The sequence below is a fragment of the Stomoxys calcitrans genome, chromosome 1 (assembly GCF_963082655.1).
Source record: "Stomoxys calcitrans chromosome 1, idStoCalc2.1, whole genome shotgun sequence".
In the NCBI taxonomy this organism is placed as follows: Eukaryota; Metazoa; Arthropoda; class Insecta; order Diptera; family Muscidae; genus Stomoxys; species Stomoxys calcitrans.
In genome coordinates, this window is record NC_081552.1 from 230,597,603 (window position 1) to 230,617,061 (window position 19,459).

At 43.5% G+C, this 19,459-nt stretch overlaps 2 protein-coding genes across 2 annotated transcripts; both read right to left on the minus strand.

Annotated features, from left to right (window-relative positions):
* Nucleotides 1-7,379: 7,379 nt before the first annotated feature.
* On the minus strand, nucleotides 7,380-15,959 carry LOC106094850 (uncharacterized). Its single transcript, XM_059368743.1, has 3 exons — nucleotides 15,871-15,959; nucleotides 14,917-15,735; nucleotides 7,380-8,615 (listed from the first exon to the last, which is right to left on the minus strand). The coding sequence occupies exons 1-3, from the start codon at nucleotides 15,871-15,873 to the stop codon at nucleotides 7,380-7,382; spliced, it is 2,058 nt and encodes a 685-aa protein (XP_059224726.1). The 5' UTR covers nucleotides 15,874-15,959.
* A 560-nt stretch (nucleotides 15,960-16,519) lies between these two features.
* On the minus strand, nucleotides 16,520-18,343 carry LOC131997629 (uncharacterized). Its single transcript, XM_059368759.1, has 2 exons — nucleotides 18,320-18,343; nucleotides 16,520-18,256 (listed from the first exon to the last, which is right to left on the minus strand). The coding sequence occupies exons 1-2, from the start codon at nucleotides 18,341-18,343 to the stop codon at nucleotides 16,520-16,522; spliced, it is 1,761 nt and encodes a 586-aa protein (XP_059224742.1).
* Between the last annotated feature and the right edge of the window lie 1,116 nt (nucleotides 18,344-19,459).

A 19,459-nucleotide genomic window follows, 5' to 3' on the forward strand; every position in this document is an offset into this window, starting at 1 on the left:
AAATCGGACAAAAACTGCGGTTTCCAATTGTTGAAAGTCATAGCAGAACCGCATGCACAATTTTAGCCAAATCGGATGAAAATTTAGGCTTCCAGGGGATCAAGAAGTCAATTTTGGAGATCGGTTTATATGGGAGCTATATCAGGTTATGGACCAATTTAGACCCTACTTGAGATAGTTGTTGGAACATTATATGCCAACACTATGTGCAAAATTTCAACCAAATCGGACAAAAATTGAGGCTTCCAGGGGTTTTTAATAGTCAAGTCGGGAGATCGGGAGGTCGGTTTATATGGAAGCTATATCAGGTTATAGACCATTTGAATCATACTTGGCACAATTGTTGGAAATCATAACAGAACATCGCGTGCAAAATTTCAGCCAAATCGGATAAGAATTGCGCCATCTAGAGGCTCAAGAAGTCAAGACCACAGATGGGTTTATATGACAGTTATATCAGTTTATAGACCGATTTCCACCATACCCAGCACAGTTTTTGGAAGTCTTAACAAAACACGTTGGGCACAGTTTCAGCCAAATCGGATAGGAATTGCGCCATCTAGAGGCTCAAGAAGTCAAGACCCCAGATGGGTTTATATGACAGCCATATAAGGTTATAGACCAATATCCATCATACCCAGCACGCAAAATTTCAGCGAAATCTGATAAGAATTGTGCCCTCTAGTGGCTCGAGAAGTCAATTCAGGATCAGTGAATATGGCAAATTCTAATGAAAATTTTGCCCCTGAACATTCCACTAAGGAACAGGGGCAAACTTCTCACATATCAATGAGTGCAGTCCAATTCAAATTTAAGCTCAATGATAAGGGACCTCCTTTTTATAGACAAGTCCGAACGGCGTGCCGCAGTGCGACATCTCTTTGGAGAGAAGTTTGACATGTTTTACAGCTCACAAATGTTGCCAGCATTAGGAGGGGAAAACCACCGTTGAAAATTTTTTTCTAATGGTCTCACCAGGATTCGAACCGAGGCGTTCAGTGTCATAGGCGGATATGCTAACTTCTGCGCTACGGTGACCTCCGGTTAAAATGGCAGCTATATCAAAACATGGATCGATATGGTTCATTTACGATCCCAACCGACCTACACTAATAGGAAGTATTTTTGCACAATTCCAAGCGGCTAGCATTACTTTTTCGAAAGTCAGCGTGCTTTCGACAGACAGACGGGCAGACGGGCATGGCTAGATCGACTTAAAATGTCATGACGATCAAGAATATATATACCCTATGGGGTCTTAGACGAATGTTTCGAGTAGGTACCAACAAAATGACGAATATTTCGAGGAGTTACAAACGGAATGAGGAATTTAGATATATGATATATATATATATATATATATATATATATATATATATATATATATATATATATATATATATATATATATATATATATATATGTGGGAGCTATATCTAAGTCTGAGCTGATTTTGATGAAATCTTGCAGATATGTTAAGATTAGTAACAAAACAATCAGTGCCAAATTTTGTGCAGATCAGTGGAAAATTGTTGTTACTACGGCCATTTAAGTGGAAATCGGGCGATACATATAGAAGGGAGCTATATCTAAATCTGAACCGATTTGAACCGATATCCTGCAGATATGTTAAGATCGGTAACAAAACAATCAGTGCCAAATTTTGTGCAGATCGGTTGAAAACTGTAGTAACTACGGTCATTTAAAAGGAAATCGGGCGATATATATATATGAGAGCTATATCTGAGTCTGAACCGATTTTAATGAAATCTTGTACATATGTTGAAATCAGTAACGAAACAATCCATGCCAAATTTCGTGCAGATCGGTTGAAAATTGTAGTAACTACGGTCATTTAAAAGGAAATCGGGCGATATATATATATGGGAGCTATATCTAAATCTGAACCGATTTTGATGAATTCTTGCAGATATGTTAAGATCAATAAGAAAACAATCCACGCCAAATTTTGTGCGGATCAGTGGAAAATTTTAGTTACTACAGCCTTTTTAAGTGTAAATCGGGCGATACATATATATGGGAGCTATATCTAAATTTGAACCGATTCTTACCAAAATCTATAGCCTTCGTCCTTGGGCCAAAAAAGTAACATGTGCAAAATTTTGTTGCGATTGGGCAACAAATACGACCTTGGCGTAGAGCTGGCAAACTATCGATAACCGCAACATTCGATTTTTCGATAGCTTTAATAATAAATATCGATAGTATCGATGTGATCGTTTGCGTAGAGCTGGCAAACTATCGATAATCGCAACATTCGATTTTTCGATAGCTTTAATAATTAATATCGATAGTATCGATATGATCGTTAATATTTCAAACGAAAATGAGAAGTAGAAATCAGGAGATCGATTTATTTCTTGTTTGTTTCTCTTTCGAGACGAACTCAATGATCGGCGATGCTAAATGGAAAAGGAAAGCCAAAGATAGCAACACACACACCAACCACTATGGGACGCGTTTCGTCTTTGGTTAGAAGACTTTTCAACCATATAAGGTATGATGGCCTTGCGTTGGTATGTCGTATTTGAATCGTATTAATAGCGAAAACTCATGATATGATACAATGACCACATTAACCACGCTCGACAACCCTGTCTATTAGCTGTACTTTTCCCAATGCATGTATTTTTGTGTAATGACAAACATTCTTTCTGTGACAAATTACACTTCTTCCGTACTACACATGATTTTGTGCATCTTTTGGAAGTTGCATTGATGGCTTCGAGACGTTAAGACAACGGCAATGGCTCTCGCTGTTGCTACGTGTGCCCAGGTTCGAATCCCGGCCGGACTCTGCCTAATTTTTCATTTATCAAGTTTTTTGCCTGTTAAGGCGAAGATCATTAAATTTTATAATTCTTATATAGAACCAATATCAATGCACAGACCAAATAAAACCAAGGTTAATAAAGTCAGTTGGAAGTCGTAAGAGAAATCACTGTACAAAATATTAGTCTAATCGGATGAAAATTGCGCCCTCTATAGGCGCAATGTATCTTAAAGCATACATTCAGTGTCGGATTGCTTATTTATGTTAAGTTTTACAAAAAATTTAACTTTTGCGATAGTATCCATCGAAAAAATGTTAATCGATATTCAGTCAAAAAATTAAATATCGATAGTGCAATCGATAGTGCCATCGATATTTTGCCAGCTCTACCTGTACCTTGATTACAAGAATACGTTGACTCACAGACGAACAGATGGACATGGCTAAATCGAATCAGAAAGTAATTCTGAGTCGGTCGGTATACTTATCAATGGGTCTGGCTCCTCTCCTTCTTAGCGTTGCAAACAAATGCAACCCTACACCACCACCACAGTGGTGGTGTAGGGTATAATCAACAACAAAATTTATTTTGTATAAATTTTTAGCAGAATCCATGGTGGTGGGTTCCCAAGATTCCGCCCGTTCGAACTTAGCGCGCTTTTACATGTTTTTTTATACCCGCCACCGAAGGATGGGGTATATTCATTTAATCATTCCGTTTGCAACACATCGAAATACCCATTTCCGACCCTATAAAGTCTTGAACAGCGTAAAAATCTAAGACGATCTAGCCATGTCCGTCCGTCCGCCTGTCCGTTTGTCTGTTGAAATCACGCTACAGTCTTTAAAAATAGAGATAGTGAGCTGAAATTTTGCACTGATTCTTTTTTTGTCCATAAGCAGGTTAAGTTCAAAGATGGTCTATACCGGACTATATCTTCATGAAACCCCCACATAGACCGATCCGCCGATTTAGGGTCTTAGGCCCATAAAAGCCACATTTATTATCAGATTTTGCTGAAATTTAAGACAGTGAGTTGTGTAAGGACTTTCAACATCCTCCCTCTATTTGGTCCAGATCGGTTCAGAATTGGATATAGCTGTCATATAGACTAATCCCCCGATTTTGGGTCTTAGGCCCATAGAAGCCACATTTATTAACCGATTTTACTGAAATTTGGGACAGTGAGTTGTGATAGACCAGTCAATATGCCTCTTCAATTTGGCCTAGATCGCTCCAGATTTGGATAGAGCTGCCATATAGACCGATCTCTCGATTTAAGGCTTTGGGCCTATAAAAGGCGCATTAATCGTTCGATGTCATCGAAATTTCGGACAGTGAGTTGTGTTTGACCCTTCGGCATCCTCCAGCAATTTGGCCTAGATCGGTCCAGATTTAGATATAGCTGCCATATAGACCGATCTCTCGATTTAAGACTTTGGGCCAAAAAAAGCCGCATTTATTGTCCGATGTCGCCGAAATTTGGGACAGTAGGTTGTGTTGGGCCCTTCGACATCCTTTTTCAATTTGGCCTAGATCGGTTCAGATTTGGATATAGCTGCCATATAGAACGATCTCTCGATTTTAGGCTTTGGGCCCATAAAAGGCGCATTTATAATCCGATGTCGTCGAAGTTTGGGACAGTGACTTGTGTTGAGCCCTTCGGCATTCTTCTTCAATTTGGCCCAGATCAGTCCAGATTTGGATATAGCTGCCATATAGAACGATCTCTCGATTTAAGTCTTTGGGTCAAAAAAAGCCGCATTTATTGTCCGATTTTCCCAAAATTTCGGACAGTGCGTTGTGTTGGGTCCTTCGGCATTCTTCTTCAATTTGGTTTAGATCGGTCCAGATTTAGATATAGCTGCCATATAGACCGATCTCTAGATTTAAGGTTTTGGGCCAATAAAAGGCGCATTTATTGACATATTTTCCCAAAGTTTGGGACAGCGAGTTCTGTGAGGCCCATCGACATCCTACTTCAATTTTTCCCAGATCGGTCCAGATTTGAATATAGCTGCCATATAGACCCATATCCAGATTTAAGGTTTTGGGCCAATAAATGCCGTATTTATTGTCCGATGTCGTCGAAATTGGGGACAGTGCGTTGTGTTAAGCCCTTCGACATCCTTCTTCAATTTTTCCCAGATCGGTCCAGATTTGAATATAGCTGCCATATAGACCCATATCCAGATTTAAGGTTTTGGGCCAATAAATGCCGTATTTATTGTCCGATGTCGCCGAAATTTGGGACAGTAGGTTGTGTTGGGCCCATCGACATACTCCCTCAATTTGGCCTAGATCGGTCCAGATTTGGATATAGCTGCCATATAGACCGATATCCAGATTTAAGGTTTTGAGCCAATAAATGCCGTATTTATTGTCCGATGTCGCCGCAATTTGGGACAGGGAGTTGTGTGAGGCCCTTCGACATCCTACTTCGATTTGGATTAAATCGGTCCAGTTTTGAATATAGCTGCCATATAGACCGATCTCTAGATTTAAGGTTTTGGGCCAATAAAAGGCGCATTTATTGACATATTTTCCCAAAGTTTGGGACAGTGAGTTGTGTGAGGCCCTTCGACATCCTACTTCAGTTTGGTTTAGATCGGTCCAGATTTGGATATAGCTGCCATATAGAACGATCTCTCGATTTTAGGGTTTGGGCCATAAAAGGCGCATTTATAATCCGATGTCGTCGAAGTTTGGGACAGTGAGTTGTGTTGGGCCCTTCGACACCCTTCTTCAATTTGGATTAAATCGGTCCAGTTTTGAATATAGCTGCCATATAGACCGATCTCTCGATTTAAGGTTTTGGGCCCATAAAAGGCGCATTTATTGTTCGATGACGTCGAAATTTGGGACAGTGATTTTTTTTTGGGCCCTTCGACATCCTTCTTCAATTTACCCCAGATCGGTTCAGATTTGGATATAGCTGCCATATAGACCGATCTCTCGATTTAAGGCTTTGCGCCAATAAAAGGCGTCGAAATTTGGGACAGTGATTTTTATTGAGCCCTTCGACATTCTTCTTCAGTTTGCCCCAGATCGGTCCAGATTTGAATATAGCTGCCATATAGACCGATCTCTCGATTTAAGGCTTTGGGCCAAAAAAACCGCATTTATTGTCCGATGTCGTCGAAATTTGGGACAGTGATTTGTGTTGAGCCCTTCGGCATTCTTCTTCAATTTGGTTTAGATCGGTCCAGATTTGGATATAGCTGCTATATAGACCGATCTCTCCATTTAAGGTCTTGGGCCCATTATTGTCCGATTTTCCGAAAATTTCAGACAGTGAGTTGTGTTGGGCCCTTCGGCATTCTTCTTCAATTTGGTCTAGATCGGTCCAGATTTGGATATAGCTGCCATATAGACCGATCTCTCGATTTAAGGCTTTGGGCCAATAAAAGCCACATGTATTGTTCGATGTCGTCGAAATTTGGGACAGTGTGTTGTGTTGGGCCCTTCGACATTCTTCTTCAATTTGGCTCAAATCGGTCCAGATTTGGATATAGCTGCCATATAGACCGATATCCAGATTTAAGGTTTTGGGCCCTTAAAAGGCGCATTTATTGTCCAATGTCGCTGAAATTTGGGACAGGGAGTTGTGTTAGGCCCTTCGACATCCTCCCTCAATTGGGCCTAGATCGGTCCAGATTTGGATATAGCTGCCATATAGACCGATCTCTCGATTTTAGGCTTTGGGCCAAAAAAAAACCGCATTTATTGTCATTGTCGACACACTTCTTCAATTTGGCTCAGATGGGGCATAAGGTATGAATTTTTCACCGGATTTTGACAAAAGGTGGTTTACATATATACCCGAGGTGGTGGGGGTATTCAAAGTTGGGCCCCGCCAAACTTAACGCCTTTTTTTTTTGAATAACGATGTTGAACTTTGAGGAGCTATAAATCAGAAAAAATCAAGCGGATCGGTCCATAAATGACAGTTCACCAAGCAGAACAAAATTTTACATATTCGAGGTGACCAGTTGTTCAAGCCCCATGGTTTAGCCTCTGGACGCACTAGGTTGCCCAAGTTTTGCATATTTATGGGAATACGCCTCAACATTGAGATGTGTTGTACGTATATCTATTCATTCAAAAGTTCCAGAATTATTTCCAAGATTTTTCGATATGGCAACACTGTGCGACGAGGGCTGCCATATAGAACAATCTCCCGTTTTAAGGTCTTGTACAGTGCATAGTGTTAAACCCCATGACGTTCCTAGCGAGTTTGGTCAAGATCGGACCATATTTCGGTAAAAGCTGCAAAAGTTTCATAAATGGTGTATTTCTACCAAACTATCCGAGGAGTTGGATATCCGAATTATGGCCCGGCCGAACTCAGACGTTTACATAATAAGGGATTTTTTTTTCTTCCTAGTTAGGTGATTTGCCATTTCCTTCCACCCATGGGTATAGAAACAACAAGTTGCTTCCTTTTTTAGAATTTTGTTTTATTAATTGAATATCCATTCACACTGCGAAGGGAAATCAAATAAACTAATATAACTAATCGCTGTATCTAGAGAAAATTTGTACCTAAAGAGTGCAGCCGTATTCCCAACACACTTGCATTGTTTAGAAACGACGACGGGCACGGTAGACGCGACGACGGGCTGTTTTGTAACGATAGCCATCAGCCGAGGAGAAATCGGTACCTGGAGCAGAAGCAGCTACGTCATAGGATTCAGAGGCAGCAGGAGCAGAGTATGCGGGAGCTGGAGCAGAGTATGCGGGAGCTGGGGCAGAGTAAGAGGGAGCTGGAGCTGAGGCAGCTGGAGGCAAGTATTCACTGGTTGGAGCAGAGGCAGCACCTTGTACAGGGGGCAAGTATTCAGTGTTCACATCACGACGATGACGGTGACGGTAGACAACGCGACGATTGGTCTTGTAACGATAGCCCTCGGCAGAGGAGAAATCGGTGCCTGGAGCAGAGGCAGCAGCTTCATAAGATTGGGTGGCAACAACAGCAGGAGCTGAATAGGAAGGAGCTGGGGCCGAGTAGGCAGGAGCTGGGGCCGAGTAGGCAGGAGCTGGGGCCGAGTAGGCAGGAGCTGGGGCCGAAGCAGCTGGAGGCAAGTATTCACTGGTTGGAGCAGAGGCAGCACCTTGTACAGGGGGCAAGTATTCAGTGTTCACATCACGACGATGACGGTGGCGGTAGACAACACGACGATTGGTCTTGTAACGATAGCCCTCGGCAGAAGAGAAATCGGTACCGGGTGAAGAGGCTGCGGCTTCGTAAGATTGGGTGGCAACAGCAGCTGGTGCTGAGTAGGAAACAGCTGGTGCAGAGTAGGAAGCAGCTGGGGCCGAGTAGGAAGGAGCTGGGGCCGAGTAGGAAGGAGCCGGGGCCGAAGCAGCTGGTGGCAAATATTCGCTGGTTGGAGCGGAAGCAGCACCTTGTACAGGTGGCAAGTATTCGGTGTTCACATCACGACGATGGCGACGATAGACTACGCGACGATTGGTCTTGTAACGATAACCTTCAGCATCGGAGTAGCTGTGGGCAGGAGCAGAAGCTTCAGCCGCATAAGAAGCACCAGTAGCAGCTGGAGCCGCGTAGGAGACGGCTGCAGCTGGGGCCGAATAAGATACAGCTTCAACAGCAGCTGGGGCAGAGTATGAAACAGCAGGAGCTGAAGCAGAATACGTTTCAACAGGAGCTGAATACGAAGCAGCAGGTGCTGGAGCCGCATAGCTCTCTACAGGCGCCGAGGCATGACCCTCATGGGGAGGCAAGTATTTGCTGGACAAATGACTGACATCAGCACTGGCAAAAACCACCAGAGCAAACAGCGCTATGAAGAGTTTCTAGAAAACGTAGAAAAATAAATTCGAGATTACTTCCAGTATTCCAAATGTGTGTGTGTGTGTGATGTGTAAGGCCGTGCCGCTATATATCCTTAGGCTTACTAACCATTTTATGGTGTCAGCAACTATTTCCAATCGTTTGCAGCGATAAGCAGGGAATGATATTCTGGCTAGAACAAATGCATCTTTATATACTTAGTCTAAAACGATTGTTAGAATGTGGGATTAGCATAAATTTGCCTCAGAAACTGCAATCATAATTATTTATTTCTATTTTCGCATTTGGTAATTTAGTGTGTTCTTCGGGTTTTAAGACGTTTTGGCAGTAACCAAAACCAAAAAAAAAAGAAGCGTTTCTTACGGGAAACGGGTTTAGAGGGGTCTTCTTTGTACTGGCCAGCCAGCCAGTCAGCCAGGCAGGCAGCTCGTTTTTTTTTTGCGACACTGTGAGTGATATCATGGGAGTGTAATTGAAATTCATTCAAGTGAAGGGGTGGCCGAATGGCTGGCCCAACCATTCTTTTTTTTTAAATGGAAGAGCGTTTATCTTGACAATTAATATGCCTTCACTTTCTTCACATTTTTTGCAGGGGATTTGCATTAACTTTTCTAGAGATTCTTATCATCTCTAAGCACTCCTTGCATAGATAGGGGCTGAAGTGGTGTGGCCGATGCAGATGGTTTCTTCTTCTTCTGTGGGACCAATGACCGGTTTATGATGCATCCAAAAGCCAACAAATTTCGGATGACTACAAAAAAAAAAAATAAATAATGACAGTTTCAAGCAACATATCATTATTCACTCCACCAATAAATTACGAATTTTTGCTAAATTAATTTCTTTTTCTTTGCCAAAAACGTTTCGAAATAAATGAATTTAAAACTTTGCTGAAAAAAAATTTAAACTTGAATAAAACGGTTTGTTTAGTTAAATCGCTGACCACTCAAACTTTTTTTTTTGCTTAATTTGAATTCTAGCCAATTAATTGCCTCTGGAGACATGGAGTCAATCTTCTTTGTAGACACCATTAATTATGTCTTTTAGTTTTTTTTAAGGCAATTACACCCGCAATCCATTTTAGACTTAATGGCTTTCCAAAGAAGAAGAAGAAACTGATTGACCTATTACTGCACTTTCATTGGCTATGACAGAATATTTGTTCCACTAGCCGAACATAGATGGCGTTCCAAGCGCCTCCACCTTCTGCGCTCGTTCTAAAATCTCTGACACCAAGTTTCAAGGTGTCTCCCACCACTTGGTCTTTCCATCGGGCTTTTGGTCTTCCCGGTTTGCGTGTACCACGGTGTTTGTCTTCAAAACACTTCTTTGCTGGAGCTTCCCCAACCCATTCCGATAACATAACCTAGCCCAGGCAGCCGTTGTATTTTGAAGCGTTTAACTATCGTCGTCATGCAGCTTATACAGCTCGTGGTCCTTACGTCGCCTATATTCTCCATTAACGCAAACTGGTCCATATGTATTTTACGAAGAATCTTTCTCTCAAATACTCCAAGGACTGCCTCATCTGCTTTCACAAGCACCCGTGCTACAGAACCATATAACAGCACGGCTGGTAACAGTGTCTTGTATAGGGTAATCTTTGTCTGTCGAGAGGTGGCCTTGTTTCTAAACTGCTTACCGTTTGCCAGTATTATTCTGTTCGTCGTGCTTTTTTTCGTCATGGGAGAGGCACATTCCGGAGTGCCTTCTCCGCATGCTTCTGGTCCGTGCCGGGATTGAAAATAACCCCGGACCCTGGTTCTGTTCGGTTTGCCAGAACCGCCTTCATCATCGGTCGGTGAGGTGTAACCGGTGCATGGAGTGGGTACATTTCCGATCTGGCTCTGGCCTCACTTCGTCGCAAAGTGCTGTGCGAACATAGCCAGCAGTGGGTCACAAGCGTCGTCGTCGTCGCCTTTTGCGACCTCGCCGTCACCTTCTGCGTCCTCGTCGTCGGACTATTTTTTTTTTTTTTTGTTTTTTTCATTAAACTTATTTTAGAAAATTCGGCATTAAAATTTATTTCGTATTCAGAAAAAAAAATTTAGAGTGGTTTTTACTATTTTTTTTTTAATTTAATTAATTGAGACACTTTTTGCTGTGCAGCACTACTTATTGATTTATTATCATAAAGAAGATGATGTCAGTAGGCTAGAGGATGTGGGTAAGACTACCAAACATAAGATTATGAGTTCAAAATCATGCGGCACCAAAATTATTAAAATTAGTTTTTAAGTGTAGTAGTAGAGATTGACAGAGGAAACCCCCTGAACGAGACAAAGCAGCGCGAGCCGAACAAAGAAAACAAAAACACTACCACCACCACCCGAAGCAAAGCACATGTGTTGGCTGCTTAGATGGGTTTTTGCTTGCTTGTTGTTATTTTGTGTTGGCTTGCAAAGAGTGCCTTTCAACAACAAAATTTTACTTTGGGTCATTGAAATTCAAAGCAAATTGTTGCAGGAAAATTAACAAATTTCGTTGTCGTTTTTTCTACCAAAGTTGTTGTTTTTCAAAATTATTTCTATCTGTGTAGACATGTTAGCTAACCGGGATAAAATAGAACTAAAAGTATGGGGCTTTCCATAAAAAAAAAACAAAACAAGTAAAGAGGCATTAAGTTCGGCCGGGCCAAACTTTGGATACAAACCGCCTCGGGTATTTAAACCACCTTTTGTCATAATCGGATTAAAAATTCCTAATTTATGCACCCATATTAGCTATCTATATCGAAATATGGTCCGATTTGGAACAAATTCGGCATGGACATTGAGTGGTCTTAATACTAGAAATCACTGATCCATATTGTAGAACAAAATATTTTGGAAACTATATCTACATATAGACCGATCTAAACCATATAGAACAAGGATGTCGAATTTCAGCAAAAACAGATGAGAAATGCGTCTTTAAAGGGCCCAAAACCTAAGTCGAGAGATCGGTCTATATGGCAGATTTATTCAAATCTGGACCGATTTAGGACAAATTGAAGGAGTATGTCGAAGGGTCTCACACAACTCACTGTTACAAATTTTTGCAAATTTTGACAATAAATGCGACTTTTATGGGCCCAAAACCTTAAATTGAAAGATCGGTCTATATGGCAGCTATATTCAAATCTAAACCGATCTAAGCCAAATTGAAGGAGGATGTCGAAGGGTCTCACACAACTCACTGTCCCAAACTTCGGCTAATTGGACAAAAAGTGCGACTTTTATGGACCCAAAACCTTAAATCGAAAGATCGGTCTATATGGCAGCTATATCCCAATCTGGACCGATCTGAGCCAAATTGAAGAAGGATGTCGAAGGGCCTAACACAACTCACTGTTCTAAATTTTAGCAAAATCGGAGAATAAATGCGCCTTTTACGGGAGCAAGACCTTAAATCGAGAGATCGGTCTATATGGCAGCTATATCCCAATCTGGACCGATCTGAGCCAAATTGGAGAAGGATGCCGAAGAGCTTCACACAACATACCATCCCAAATTTCGGCGAAATCGGACAATAAACGCGCCTTTTATGGAACTAAAACCTTAAATCGAGAGATATGGCAGCTATATCCAAATCTGACCGATCTGAGCTAAATTGAAAAAACATGCCGAAGGGCCTAACACAACTCACTGTCCAAAATTTCAGCAAAATCGGATAATAAATGTGGCTATTATGGGCCTGAGACCCTACATCGGCGGATCGGTATATATGTCAGCTATATCCAAATCTGAACCGATCTAGACCAAATGGGAGAAGAATGTTGAAGGGCCTAACTAAACTCACTGTCCCAAATTTCAGCAAAATTGGATAATAAATGTGGCTTTTATGAGCCTAAGATCCTAAATCGCCGGATCGGTCTATATGGGGGCTATATCAAGATATATTCCGATATAGCCCATCTTCGAACTTAACCAGCTTATGGCCAAAAAAAAGAATCTGTACAAAGTTTCAGCTCAATATCTCCATATTTAAAAACTGTAGCGTGATTTCAACAGACATACGGACGGACACGTCTAGGTCGTCTTAGATTTTTACGCTGATCAAGAATATATATACTTTATAGGGTCGGAAATGGATATTTCGATGTGTTGCAAACGGAATGATAAAATGAATATACGCCCATCCTTCGGTATGGGTATGAAAAAAATTTAAAAATGTTGAAAATCGGACCACAAACAAAGAATTGGCAGTCCCAAAAAATTTGCAAAATACCGAGGAGACTAAAAGGCGCCCGGACAACCTAGGGCCTTGAAATTGCGCACACGATCTCGCTAACACCTCAGCTCTAACGTTCCAAAGAGATATCTCAACCCGTTCTCAATCGGCATATTTTTTACAATTTTTTTTTTAGATTTTCTGTCAATGTACATAAAATTCTTAGGCAAGGTGAAGGTCAAGCAATTTTATATGTTATAGCAAAGAACAGTCTCTCTCTCCCGATTTCCCGATTTGACTTCTTGAGTCCTTACAAGCCGCAACTGCTGTCCAATTTGGCAAGTAGTCTTCTGTTATGCAAGAGATCCATTGGCTAAAGTTGGGGGCTTAGACTGCGTGTCATGCATTGGGTATATACTACAGTTGTCAGACCTATAATGCTATATGGTGTTGTGGTCTGGTGGACGGCGCTTCAAAAGTCCACCACCTGCTCAATACTTTACCGGATTCTACATCTTAAGCAATTAATTCAATGCATCAGATGGTGTCGTCCTCAGTGCGGCTGTGATGCACAAACAAGCCATCCTTTGGACCCGGTTAAGTATTGAGCAGGTGGTGGACTTTTGAAGCGCCGTCCACCAGACCACAAGACATTCTGCCTCTAGACATTCTGGCTAGACAAATTGTAGCGATCACTGCCGTGAGGTTAAGGGAGCTTTCTCCTTCGTCATGAGGCGTCTACGGACACTGTGTTATCCTTGATACAATATCCCATGTTCCAGACAGTGCGGATTGCAACCTATCCGCTTTTTTATAAAAAGTTATGGTCCACTTTTCCTGATAGAACCGAAACTAAACGACCAGGTGGGCTTTGGGGTGTACTCTAAAGATCTAGAACTGGTCATATCGAAAAGTTTACCCGACCACTGCAGTGTGTAACAAGCGGAGATCCTTGCAATTTAAGAATTGGGGAAATGGCTAAGATATTACGACGATTGGGATAAATATCTTCTTAGGCAGCCGGACAGCCATTAAATCCCTCGAGAACGTATTTGTGAAGACAAAAACCGCCCTCGACTATCGCATATCTCTCCACGAGTTGGCGGAACAGTTCAAAATTCACCTGTTATGAGTGCCGAGCCACAGAGATATCGCAGAACGAGCTAGCGAGACTAGGAACTACTCGACACATTCCAGGGACACTGGAATCTATGGGTATGCCTCTAGCGACATTTGAGCTAAGGTTTTAGTATCAGACCCGAAGGACAACGAATGATAGATGGTCACAAAGGGGGGACTGTGAGCATTCCAAAACTATGTGGCCTAATCTAGACTTTAAGAGGTCTACCGCCATTCTACTGCCATTGGCTAGAGAAGCTGTAAGGACATCGAAGAAGAAGAGACTATAGAACACCTTCTGTGTGTATTTTCTGCACCAGGAGTCAGAGGAGTTCCACTTTAGGTTCTCATTTCTTTGAGAATCTGTCTGATTTAGTGAATGTGAACATTCGGAAGTTATTGGGCTTTTTAAAGCCATCTGGATGGTTCAACGAGAGGAACTAGAAGGCATCTTCCTTCTTCTGTTCCTGTGGTATCACAATGGACGAAAACATCCAAGTGAGTCTGATGGCAGACTGCCACTTAAACCTTCTGTTATAGCTTCCAACAACTGTGCCAAGTACCGTTCGCAGCGGTCTATGACCTGACATAGCTCTCGTATGCCCGTTTCTGGGTCTACGCACAAAACCACAGCAACGGACACATTGCCCCCTGATACATCTCCCGAAATTGGGACACCGAATTCTTGCTTTATTAGCTGCAGGAATTGGGGGTGGGATTGCTGCTCAGACACTTTTGGGTGCTTCCCAAAACTAATTAAAGCTTCCCCAGTCATTGTTTACCTTCCTCTACAGCAATGCTCGAATATTTAGCACCATTTTAACTTCCATTATTCAATAGAAAAGAAATTTTCAAATATTTTTTTCGTATTTTTTTATTGAGTTTCCCTTTGCGCCAGCAATGGAAATCATAACAAAACAATTTGACTAAGATGTTCTTCTTCTAGTGGTTACAGATGAAATATATCAAAATTTTTCATCGCTCTCTGATGGATGCATTCACAGCTTAAAAACGACGACGGAGACGGTAGACGCGACGACGAGCAGTCTTGTAACGATAACCATCAGCGGAAGAGAAATCGGTGTCGGGGGCAGAAGCAGCAACTTCATAGGATTCTGCGGCAGCAGCTGGGGCAGCGTATGAGGGAGCTGGGGCAGAGTATGCAGGAGCTGGAGCCGAGTAAGAAGGAGCTGGGGCAGAGTATGAAGGAGCTGGGGCTGAGTAAACTGGAGCTGGGGCAGAGTATGAAGGAGCTGGGGCTGAGTAAACTGGAGCTGGAGCCGAAGCAGCTGGAGGCAAGTATTCGGCGGTTGGGGCAGAGGCAGCACCTTGTACAGGGGGCAAGTATTCAGTGTTTACACCACGACGATGGCGATGACGGTAGACAACGCGACGGTTGGTCTTGTAACGGTAACCTTCAGCATCGGAGTAGGTGTGAGCTGGAGCCGAGGCTTCAGCGGCAGGAGCGGAGTAGGATTCTACAGGAGCCGAGTAAGAAGGAGCTGGAGCCGAGGCTTGTGGTGCTGGGGCCGAGAAGACAGGGGCTGGGGCGGGAGCCGAGAAAGATGGAGCTGGAGCCGAGGCTTGTGGGGCTGGAGCCGAGAAGGAAGGAGCTGGGGCCGAATAGGAAGGAGCTGGAGCCGAGAACGAAGGAGCTGGGGCCGAGGCTTGTGGGGCTGGAGCCGAGTAGGAAGGAGCTGGAGCCGAGTATGAAGGAGCTGGAGCTGGTGCCGAGTATGAGGGAGCTGGTGCCGAAGCATGGCCCTCATGGGGAGGCAAGTATTTGCTGGACAGATGACTGACATCAGCCGACGCCACAGCAACCAAAGCGAACAGAGCGATGAAAAGTTTCTGAAATCACACACACACAAAAACACAATACCGTGTTAATTGAATTAAATTGCCTGGAATTGAATCGACGAGCCATTGTCTAATATCCTCACAATGGGCGATTAAACGATTCGTCGTTCCAATGACCACACTAACCATTCTGATAATTGTCTATCTCCTAGCGGCTATAGAATCCAAAAGAAAATGATACATTGTCCCGAACAAATGGATCTTTTTATACCCGGCCTCGGATACAATGGAACCAGGGGGATTTGCATAAATTCTTCACAAATTGCAATCATAATTATTTATGGCTACTTTGGATGGCGATAATTTGAGGCGTTCTTCGAGTTTTTTTCCAGCATTTTTGATTTTTAGCTTAGAAGAAGAAGCCTTGCGCACACTTCACCAACCAGCCGGTTTTGCAATACTTTATGCCGAACTCGTTTCTCTGGCTGGCATAGTGCCCACAACATCAAAGCCAAGTAGAAACTAAATAGCATCAAGAACTTCCTACCAATAAGGCAGAGAAGAAATAAAAGAAAGAACGGAAAGAAATGAAAAAGATGTGGGTTTTTGTTTTGGTTTTTTTTTAGGGGGGTTTTGTTTTACGTTTTTTTATTACTTTCTCATAGTTTCAAGTCAGGATGGTTGGGCTTCCGAACATTGAGGCTGTTCGCTAAAACTGTCTGAGAAGAGAATCTTAAATCCTTAAAATAATGCTATGACGTTTTCCCAGGAAAATCTGGGAAAATCACTCAATCAATCACTAGGCTAGAGCTCGACGGGCAAGCAGTCGAGATCTTTAGTGGCGGCGGTACACAACGCGACGGAAGGTCTTGTAGCGGTAGCCATCATCGGCCAACTCATGGGCGGGGGCGGCTTCTTGGTATTGTGGTTGTTGTTGTTGCTGTTGTTGCACAGGGGGCAAGTATTCGCTGGTGGGGGCAGCGGCTTGGGCCTCTTGTACAGGGGGCAAGTATTCATTGCTGACATCACGACGGTTGCGGCGGTACACAACACGACGGTGGGTCTTGTAACGGTAGCCATCATCGGCCAATTCATGGGCGGGGGCAGCCTCTTCGGCTACAGCGTATTGTTCAACGGCAGCAGGGGCGGCTTCAACAGCTTGAGCCTCTTGTACGGGGGGCAAGTATTCGTTGCTGACATCACGACGGTTGCGACGATAGACAACACGACGGTGGGTCTTGTAACGGTAACCATCATCGGCCAATTCATGGGCGGGGGCAGCCTCTTCGGCTACGGCGTATTGTTCAACGGCAGCAGGGGCGGCTTCAACAGCTTGAGCCTCTTGTACGGGGGGCAAGTATTCGTTGGACAAGTGGCTGACATCACGACGGTTGCGACGGTAGACAACGCGACGGTGGGTCTTGTAACGGTAACCATCATCGGCCAATTCATGGGCGGGGGCAGCTTCTTCGGCTACGGCGTATTGTTCAACGGGAGCAGGGGCGGCTTCCACAGCTTGGGCTTCTTGTACGGGGGGCAAGTATTCGTTGGACAAGTGGCTGACATCACGACGATTGCGACGGTAGACAACGCGACGGTGGGTCTTGTAACGGTAACCATCATCGGCCAATTCGTGGGCGGGGGCAGCTTCTTCGGCTACGGCGTATTGTTCAACGGGAGCAGGGGCGGCTTCCACAGCTTGGGCTTCTTGTACGGGGGGCAAGTATTCGTTGGACAAGTGGCTGACATCACGACGATTGCGACGGTAGACAACGCGACGGTGGGTCTTGTAACGGTAACCATCATCGGCCAATTCATGGGCAGGAGCAGCTTCCTGTTGTTGTTGCACTGGGGGCAAGTACTCGTTGGAGGGAGCGGCGGCTTGAGCTTGTTGGTACACTGGGGCTGGGGCAGCTTGGGCTTCTTGTACGGGGGGCAAGTATTCGTTGGACAAGTGGCTGACATCACGACGGTTGCGACGGTAGACAACACGACGGTGGGTCTTGTAGCGGTAACCATCATCGGCCAATTGGTGGGCTGGCTCAGCTTCTTGGGGTTGAGCAACAATGGGTTCTTCGACAATTTCTACAGTTTCTTGCTGTTGTTGTTGGACTGGGGGCAAGTATTCGTTGGACAAGTGGCTGACATCACGACGGTTGCGACGGTACACAACACGACGGTGAGTCTTGTAGCGGTAGCCATCATCGGCCAATTCGTGAGCGGGGGCAGCTTCTTCGGCTACAGCGTATTGTTCAACGGGAGCAGGGGCGGCTTCAACAGCTTGAGCCTCTTGTACGGGGGGCAAGTATTCGTTGCTGACATCACGACGGTTGCGGCGATAGACAACACGACGGTGGGTCTTGTAGCGGTAGCCATCATCGGCCAATTCATGGGCGGGAGCGGCTTCTTGTTGTTGGTGTTGTTGCACAGGAGGCAAGTACTCGTTGCTGGGCTGGGCAGCTTGAACGGGGGCAGCAGCCTCTTGCTGGGGTGGCAAGTATTCGTTGGATGGCAAGTGACTGACATCGGCAGCGACTGCTGCAATAACAGCAAAAACTACTAGGAAGAATTTCTGCAAGTAGAGAAAAAGGACAAGCAGTTAAACACCTTGCCACACTCACACACACACACACACTCTAGCACACAAAAAGTAATCCATTTTTCAGCCGTTTGCCGTTGCGTCCGGGCGGGAGTATGCGTTACCTACCATTTTTCTATTTTAATTAAAATTATCAGTCCAAACGAATCCACTGACTTTACACACTGTAGCAGAGCTGAATATGCTTACAGTAGTAACTCTAAAAGTAGAATGTTGTAGTCGAAGAACTATTTCTTACTATTTATACACAATTCGGGGTGGCAGAGAGTTGAGAAAGATTCGCCATAGAGAGACTGGACGGACACACAACCAACGAATTGATCATCCACAACAATGATCGACCGACCCCAAAGTTGATAATTTGTAATTCTTATTTTTTGGCTACGCACACACACACACACACACACACACACGACGCACACAACAACCGATGCCGCGTTCAAAGCTCACCACACATTTGGCACTTGGAAGTGGTAACGCACACACTCTCGCACATATTCACCAGCCATACACTGCTGCAAAAACATTAGTTAGGGCATATCGCACATCTTCGGGCAACGGTGGTGGTGGTCTCAACAACAGCAGCAGCAGCAACAACAACAACCATCACCTTCATCATCATCATCATCAACATCAGCTGTAAAAATTTCGCATAATTTTTTAGTTTTTGTGAAGGGGGAAATCAAAGAACCAAAGAGATTTTTGGTCAGACTGCGCGTCAGCCAGCAAAAGCGGAAAGCACAACAACAACAACAACAACAACAACAACCTCATTAAGGCTATCAAAATCAAGGTGTAAAGAAAGAAAATAGAAATCGTTTTAGAAGCAAAACTAGAAGAATCTCCAGCAGAGCCAAGAGTCCAAAGACAAACGAAAAAAAAAAACGATTGCCTAGCTTGAATAATGGGCCAAGGGAAGGAAGTAAGAGCTTGGCAAAGTCTCAACAATGCTTGGAGAGTCGTAGATTTTTTTGCGCCTTTGAACATTAATCTGAATACATCAAAAAAGGGATTGTTCAATGGGGTGCTGTTAATGGGTTTCTATTTTATTTTGTATTAATTTTTATTATTTTTTTTTTCGGAATGATTTGGTGTTCATTTCATTTCACTTGGCTGCGTTGTTCAATTCTATTTTTTTTAGATATTTTTTTTTCAATTTAATTTATTCATGCTTAA

Coding starts and splice junctions, on each gene's coding strand:
- LOC106094850 (XM_059368743.1), bottom strand. Junction 8,616..14,916: donor ACAAGACTGCTCGTCGTCGC/GTCTACCGTCTC, acceptor TACGTTTTCTAG/AAACTCTTCATAGCGCTGTT.
- LOC131997629 (XM_059368759.1), bottom strand. CDS start 18,343: ATGGATTACTTTTTGTGTGCTAGA. Junction 18,257..18,319: donor ATTACTTTTTGTGTGCTAGA/GTGTGTGTGTGT, acceptor CTCTACTTGCAG/AAATTCTTCCTAGTAGTTTT.